This window comes from Fringilla coelebs, assembly GCF_963513975.1.
Source record: "Fringilla coelebs genome assembly, chromosome: 27".
Classification (NCBI taxonomy): domain Eukaryota; kingdom Metazoa; phylum Chordata; class Aves; order Passeriformes; family Fringillidae; genus Fringilla; species Fringilla coelebs.
Window position 1 is genome coordinate 6386777 of NC_140053.1, and position 7489 is coordinate 6394265.

The window sequence follows — 7489 nt, forward strand, 5'->3', positions numbered from 1 at the left end:
GTTCTTAATTCCGCAACAAGTCACTGGGACAAATTAAGTTGAATTTGAAGCCTGGAAATCAGGCTGCTATGCATAATGGAATTCTAGAACTTGCTGATTTTTGTATTCAGCTGTCTTGAATCTCTTAAGGATTTTTGAGGCTATTCTATTTTGGCAAGCAGTACCATTAATCAAGATGAGTTATTTTGTAGCATTGCCAGGGTTGGAGCTGCACTGGAAGTTTTGTGGTTCTCAAGAGCTGTTCTGTGCACTTCCTCCTTCACTTGATTTGTCTGAAGCTGTCTGAGGAACATGCATGGGTTTGATTGAAGCTGGATGCTGTGTGGTGTGTCTGGATTCACTATCTGGAGAAATTTGAATTAAGTCACTTGTATGACTAATGCTCAGACTTTGCTGTTTTCAGACATGCGTGTAGAGAGTACAGAATTCACAAAGAACTGGATCACCCTCGAATAGTTAAACTATATGACTACTTCTCATTGGATACTGACTCGTAAGTTGTGTTGCTCTGTCCTTTCCCATGGTTTGACCAGTTCACTAAAGACAAAGTATTTAAAACTTTTCAGGAGAGTCCAGAAGTTGTCCACACCGATGTTAGACTTTACTGCAGAGATAACCAAGGTGTACTTTCCAGCATACACTGGTTTTCTGAATACTTCAGCTCACGAACTAATCTGGTGTATTCTCGCAGATGTGGTGTTTTACTGGTAAATCCTGCTCTTGACCCTGGGCAAGTGCCACAGCTGATACTCCTTTCAGCCTCTGGGTCTTTAATAGGGAATCTCTGACCTTTGTACTGTTGAGCATTGAGGCCTGTGCTCCTGGTAGCTTACTTTTAGAAAGGGATTCATAGGCTGAAGGACTCCTAATTTAATATATTGGCCAAATGGGTGAGTTACAGACAAGCAGTAACAAAGTGTTCTAGTTTCTATCAGGTGCCTTAATTGCAACAACTCCTGTTTTTCTTTCAGGTTTTGTACAGTCTTAGAATACTGTGAGGGGAATGATCTGGACTTCTACCTGAAACAGCACAAGCTAATGTCGGAGAAGGAGGCCCGATCCATTATCATGCAGATTGTGAATGCTTTAAAATACTTAAATGAAATCAAACCTCCCATCATACACTATGACCTTAAACCAGGTATGCTGTGCTGGCATGCTTAAGGATGCTAAGGAAATGTAATGGGTTACAGGTAATATGAGGCAGTTTCCTTTGTTCAAACAGAAAGAAAACAGGGCTGTCTGGGAAAGCTAACTTGCAGCAAGAAAAAAAATTGTAAAATGCATAGAACGTTTGGAAAATGTGTAAAGGGTGTTTTCTGCCAGAATTGGAACATAAAACAAGGAGGAGTAACATGTATAACAAGGAGGTGTAACATTTTCAAGAATGAGACCTTGAACCACCAAGTGGCTGTGTTAGTTTTCTTAATGTCCTACTTGTATTCTGCTGTTGAGAGCTTGTTATTGCTTCATAAAGGCTCCCACAATTACTGGTGTGCTTCATGTTCCCATTCTTCTGGCTTATTCTTTCTGTAATCATCTGGCTGAGAATTTGATGGCAGAAGCTAATTCTGAAATGTTTGGTTTTTCATATTGTGTGTCATCTCCCAAAGCTGAGGATGCACAGTCAGACGGCTCAGGTTTGCCTTTGAGTTAATTCAGTTACATCTGCCAGGGAGAAGATCCTCCCCAAATGGTGTTGTATATTTTCCTTCTACTGCTGGGGCAGAGCCACAAGGGAGAAAATGGAAATACTTCATTTTGGGATGATGCATATTGGCTGCATAGCTTTTTTCCTAATCCAGTAAATTCATCCATCTTTTTGGGCAGTTATCCCTGGCTTGTCTCCCTGTACTGGTGGCACCTCATCAGCATTGTGTAACTGGTTTGTGATGTGGTTTGTTGCATCAGCATGAGGAATGTGTACAGGAGATGGTGCTGTTGCACTGGTTGTAGTGACCCCATTTCCTCCCTGGCTGTTCCCAAGTAGTCTTGAGTTCTGCCTGCAGCTGCCTAGAGCTGTGATTCATCTGCTGCCATCACGCACAGTTTTGCTACTTTATTGTAGGCTTGGAGAAAAACAGTGATGATCTGACTTCTTGATGGGTTTATAAAAGACTCTTGCCTAAGCAGTAATTGTCCTTGTTGAGCTTAGAAAGTCACTGGGGAGCTCTGTCAGGAAGGAGAGAGTTTCTGTCATGTTGAGAAGACAGGGCAAGTCAAAACTTCTGGGCAGAATGAGTCATAACTGTGTATGTGTACTTATCTCCTTAATCCTCCTTTTTGACCTGCCCTTCCAGCAAGACCTTTGGGAGGGGTCAAAGCCTGGGCTTGAAGTTCATTTGGCTAACAGGGCTCTGGATCTGGAGGCTCCAAGCAATATGAGGTCATTAGGTCATTCAAGATGAGCAGATCTGCTCTAGCTTGGTAGTCCCCAAGTTGTCTCTGAAGTTCAGGGTTTTGAGAGTTAAAACATCTGGTGCAGCTCACTGTAGGTCCCTTGTCCTTGTGCAGTGCAGGGCTCAATGCAATTTTATTCTTGCTAAATGCGTATCCTAAGGGCTGTTTCCTTTCTCTCTCTAGGTAACATTCTTCTAGTCAATGGTACTGCATGTGGAGAGATAAAAATCACAGATTTTGGACTTTCCAAAATCATGGATGATGACAGCTACAACTCAGTTGATGGCATGGAGCTGACATCGCAGGGGGCTGGTACTTACTGGTAAGCAATGCCAGGGACACTTGCAAGTTAAGATCAAGAACAGTCTATAAACAGCTTTGGAAGTGTGTCAGCTCTGTGTGTGCTGCTATTAGCTTGACACACTGGAGGTTTGAGACCCTGGCAACTGCTTTGGTTGTCACATAGCTCCTTTTGAGGATGGCAGCTTTTTACTGTTCAACAGGTCAGTGTTTGAAAACCAGCTCGCATTCAAAAGGCTGGTGAAAAGCTGCATATGCTGAGATAGCGAGCTGTGGAGTAGGGCTTGGCTGCTCTTCCACAAACCAGAGTGCTCCATCTTGCATCTTAAGCAAGGATGAGGGAAATACTGTACCTATTTGGAAATTCAGGTGCATCAGGGAGATTAAATGAGTGTTCCTCTGAAATTAGGAGGTGAAGATCCCTAGCTAGTTCTTAAAAAATATGTAAATCTCACGGTGTTGTCTATAGCCAGAGCTTCAATTGAATGTCATGTTTTCAGCAATTCTTTATCTTCTGTGCCAAGTGTCACTGTATCACCCTTGGCTGAGAGCAGACACTTGGTGAGTGCCACCGAGTGTGACTCTTAGATGTCACCTAAGCTGCAAACTGTTACCATGGGCAACAAAATTTGTTGGGCCATTCTGTGTTGTACAGCTTTGTTTTATTCCTAAAAATTAAACTAGCTGTACCCTAAGTGAAACTGAGTGTCTTTAACTGGGGCATGGCATCTGGGGTTGTATTTCTAGAACTATGTATTTTGGCTGTGTGCTTTTCATTGTGGAATTGTTGGCCAAGCTCTTTCAACAGCAAATATGAGTTCTGAAGGTAAAAGTGAATGGGCTTGTTTTGCATGGTCTGGTGAAAAGAAACTGACTGTGCTGCCTAGCTCAGAACACGAGCGTGAGTAGAGTCCTTGGGATCACTGTTCCCAGAAGGAGTAGGCATTGGTGATCTTGGCCCAGAGATGTACAGGAATGAAATGGGACCCTTGAGTCCCAAGCCAGTTATCTGATCGTAGAATTTTCTCTTCCAAAGGAAATCATGGAAAATACTTGAAGTTGCTGCTCATAACTTCTTAACACTTCCTTCTAATCAGGTATTTGCCACCAGAATGTTTTGTGGTTGGGAAAGAACCTCCAAAGATTTCAAATAAAGTTGATGTCTGGTCAGTGGGAGTCATCTTCTATCAGTGTCTGTATGGCAGAAAGGTAAGAAGGTGTTTAATTTCTTTTCTTAGTGGTGTTTCCCAAACCTTTTGGGAGGCAACCCAGGCTTCTGTTTCCTTCTCCACAGACTTAGAATGTGCTCCCTTGTCTCCTTGCCATCAGTTCCAGGGCAGAGTGCATGCTAATGGAAGTGGGGAGCATAGACTAGGCTGTGTTGTGCTCTAACTTTAGCATTGCCTTCAGAAAAGACATTCTGCAGAACATCTCTTTCCACTGGGCATGTTCCCACTGAGGCTGCTTTGGGCAGGACAGGTGTGTCATTTGTCATCTGAGGTTTTTGGTCTGGTCTTGTCTGTGACACTTTCCATGCCTTGAGTCTTTGTTGGTCTTGATGGCTGCAAGTGCTGTGGGGGGGATAAAAAGTAGACCCACTTTAGGAGTTTTTAGGATGGCCTTTTTGGAAGGGAAAAGCGTGGATCAGGAAAAAGTGATTTGTCAGCTTTATGACAACAGGAAAGATAGGATAGAGAAGGGAAAGGAGTCCATGGGCTCTTGTTTTCAGGAGTCCCTGGTAACTAAATGTTGTGAAAGCTGGGGCTGACACCCATGTGCTGCTCAGCGCTGTCAGTCAGACACGTGGAACCAGCCCAGCAGAGATGAGTGGGAGAATCTCTGCTAACTCAGGTGGATGACAAATGCTCTAACAGACCACAAGGTCTGGAAGCAGGTGGAGATCCCTACTGGGCAAGCCAGGCATGTTCCAGCTTTTGATCCCTTTTGTTCATTTGAGCATGGGAGCAATGTGTCCTGGTCCTCTGGCATCTGCAGCACCTTCCCAGCAGCTGTGGGCTGCTTGGCTGGAAAAATGCTGATGTCAGGTGATGATAAACAGTAGAGCTATGGGATTTTTATGCCTGTCACCAACCTTTAACAACTTTTTCTTTCTTTTGATAGCCCTTCGGTCACAACCAGTCACAACAGGATATTTTGCAGGAGAACACAATCCTGAAAGCTACTGAGGTGCAGTTCCCTCCAAAACCAGTAGTCACACCAGAAGCAAAGGTAAATCTGCTTGAGGGTCAGGCAGCACAGGCAGTTCCAGCCTCCTGATTTTCATAAAGCCAGCAGGAGTCCTGTGTTTAGTGCTCACCTATCACACAGTCATCAGTGGCTTTGCATGTTCCACCCTTGGAGGTGTTCAAGGCCAAGCTGGATGGAGCTCTGAGCAGCCTGGTCTAGTGAAAGGTGTCCCTGCCCATGGCAGGGAGGTTGGAATGACATGACTATAAGGTCCTTCCAATTCAAACCATTCTGGGATTCCATGATTACTGCAGCTGTCAGGCTGAGCATTGAACACTGAGTGCCTTTGCCCATGCTTCTGCTGGTCCAAAATGAGATTTAGTGCAAGAGCTGGGCTGTGTGTAGGGAAGGAATTTTGGCACTGGGGTTGTCACATTGGCCCCGCTCCATAAGAATCAAAAGCTTCCTGTTTCTATCATAGAAGCTAATTCTTACTTTGGCTTTGGGGTGCTGCAGGCGTTCATCAGGCGGTGTCTGGCCTATCGAAAGGAGGACCGGATAGATGTCCAGCAGCTGGCCTGTGACCCCTACTTGCTGCCTCACATCCGCAAATCTGTATCCACAAGCAGCCCAGCTGGAGCTGCAATTGCATCAACCTCTGGATCATCCAATAACAGCTCTTCAAACTGAGACAGAGTAATAGGCCAAAAACTGCTTGAGAAACCGGCAAAAAGACTTTCAGAAACACCTTTGGAACAGAGGAATCCACAAGGGTCTCAAGAAACCTGTACCAGGTGCTTTTTTCTCTTGCTTTTTTCCATCCATAGAGCATGACATCAACTCTCATCAAGAAAGCCTTCAGCATCTAGGCCGAGCCATGTGGAAAGGAGATGGCTTGAGGTTTATCCAGTCAGTGACCACAAAAGGGTGGCTGCTCTGAGCAAGGAGGGGAAACTCAAGAAAAAATACAAAAAGACATGGTTCCATGTACTGTGAACTTCTGAACATGCAGCCTTGGGGAATCCAGGACGCCGTGTGTGCTTCATATGAAGAATGTGGACTTTGGAAAAAAGACTGGGCTAGTCCAGTGTTGATATTTAAACATTGTTCTTTTTCTTTTAATAAAGTTTAGGTAACATCTCCTTGAAAAGCTCGAAGCACCAAGGTTCAGCTGGGGATGATATATGACTCTTTGCCCTTTGGAGGGGAAAAAAGTTGATCCTGCCTGTTCATGGCACTAGAGTTAGTGTTTTACCCCTAATTAATTTCAATTTTTTTTAAATAACAATTTTTTGGAAGAAAACAGTTTTCTGGTCTCAGTGAAACCCGTATTAGCAGGTATGTGGCAGTGTCCATTCTGCAGCTGGTGCAGCTTTCTGCTCCTTTGGGATGGCCTCTTAGGAATTATTCACCTTCTCAGGAGGGTGCTGAAGCCCTGGGAGGATAGGCCTGCGTCATTCTGTGATCAGAGTGGATCACAGCTCAGACTGCCACAAGGTCTCAGCTGCTGCTTCATTGCTCTCCCAACGGTTGCACCGTTTTAATGTGTTGAAGTGCTGCTGTTTTTGCAGACCCAGCCCATCATGCTCATATTGCTCTCCGCACTTGTGAGCCTGATCTTGGCTGGCAGGCAGAGAGCAGGTGGGGATTAAAGTATGGCTCAGGTGTCACAGGTGTGAGCTGTGCCCACACAGCTCTCTATTGATCTTGTTCATGTTAGTGTTGTGAAGCTGAAGCCTTGTCTGCTCTTCTCTGTTGGGTGACTTGGCAGCAAAGCTTCCTCTCTCCCTCAACAGTTTTCAAACTTGCTGACTCATGAAACTTGCTGCCATCACTGCATCCGATTTCAGATGGCAGGGAATGAGATAATGTTCTTGAAAGGAGCAAACACCCTAATTGTTGTCTCCCTCCTGTAATCTGCGTGGAGGGGTCTTGTACCTTCTGCTGGATCTGCCTGCTGTGAAGTGGGAGCCTCCCACTCTGCTTCCTTTTCCCTCCCTTACAGAAGGAAAACTGAAAACACAAAAAGCGCAGCAATGGAACATGTGGCAGCCAGGTTGGAGTGCTCCTAACATGTGGCGGGAGTTCTTAGCCAGAAATATTTAAAGATGCAGTGTTGAGGAGCAGGGCTTGTCTTGGGGGGGGGGGGGGGGGGGTGTGTGGGGGGAGACAAGCCCTGCACTACTGCAATTGAGGATGCTGGTTAAAAAACAAACCAACCTGTGCCCACTTCCTGACCCAGTCCATGGACCACTGTGGGCTGGAGGATCCTTTGTGGGACAGCTCCAGGATTGTACCCACAGCTGTGGCAGCCTGTGGGCTGTTTGGGTGGCTCTGTTACCCCACTGGCATCTCCTGGCAAGTGCTGTTCTCCATCATGCACTCAGAACTGCCACTTGTCTGCCTTGTAAGCCATCATCTGCAAATACTTTGCTTAAGCCTGATCAGGAACCTGTTAACTGAGAAATGGAGCAGTCTGTTGGAATTAAGCAACAGGCCAGGGAAGTGGAGAACTCTGCTGCTTTGATTTTTCTTACTATTTTTGTGGTGACTCTTGGGCTTTCAATTGGATTTACTCCCTTGCAGCTGCATTTAGAGTGGT

General features: G+C 45.3%; 1 protein-coding gene across 8 annotated transcripts in view; it reads left to right on the forward strand.

Annotated features, from left to right (window-relative positions):
• TLK2 (tousled like kinase 2) overlaps nucleotides 1–7010 on the forward strand; it is a 41999-nt gene extending 34989 nt beyond the window's left edge. For all 8 annotated transcript variants that reach the window (XM_084222123.1, XM_084222129.1, XM_084222130.1 and 5 more), the window contains 6 exons: nucleotides 404–493; nucleotides 972–1141; nucleotides 2584–2722; nucleotides 3798–3909; nucleotides 4822–4929; nucleotides 5404–7010. In XM_084222123.1, coding sequence (XP_084078249.1) covers nucleotides 404–493; nucleotides 972–1141; nucleotides 2584–2722; nucleotides 3798–3909; nucleotides 4822–4929; nucleotides 5404–5577 — 793 coding nt within the window. In that variant the 3' untranslated portion in view covers nucleotides 5578–7010. The remainder of the gene's footprint in view (nucleotides 1–403; nucleotides 494–971; nucleotides 1142–2583; nucleotides 2723–3797; nucleotides 3910–4821; nucleotides 4930–5403) is intronic.
• Nucleotides 7011–7489: the final 479 nt, after the last annotated feature.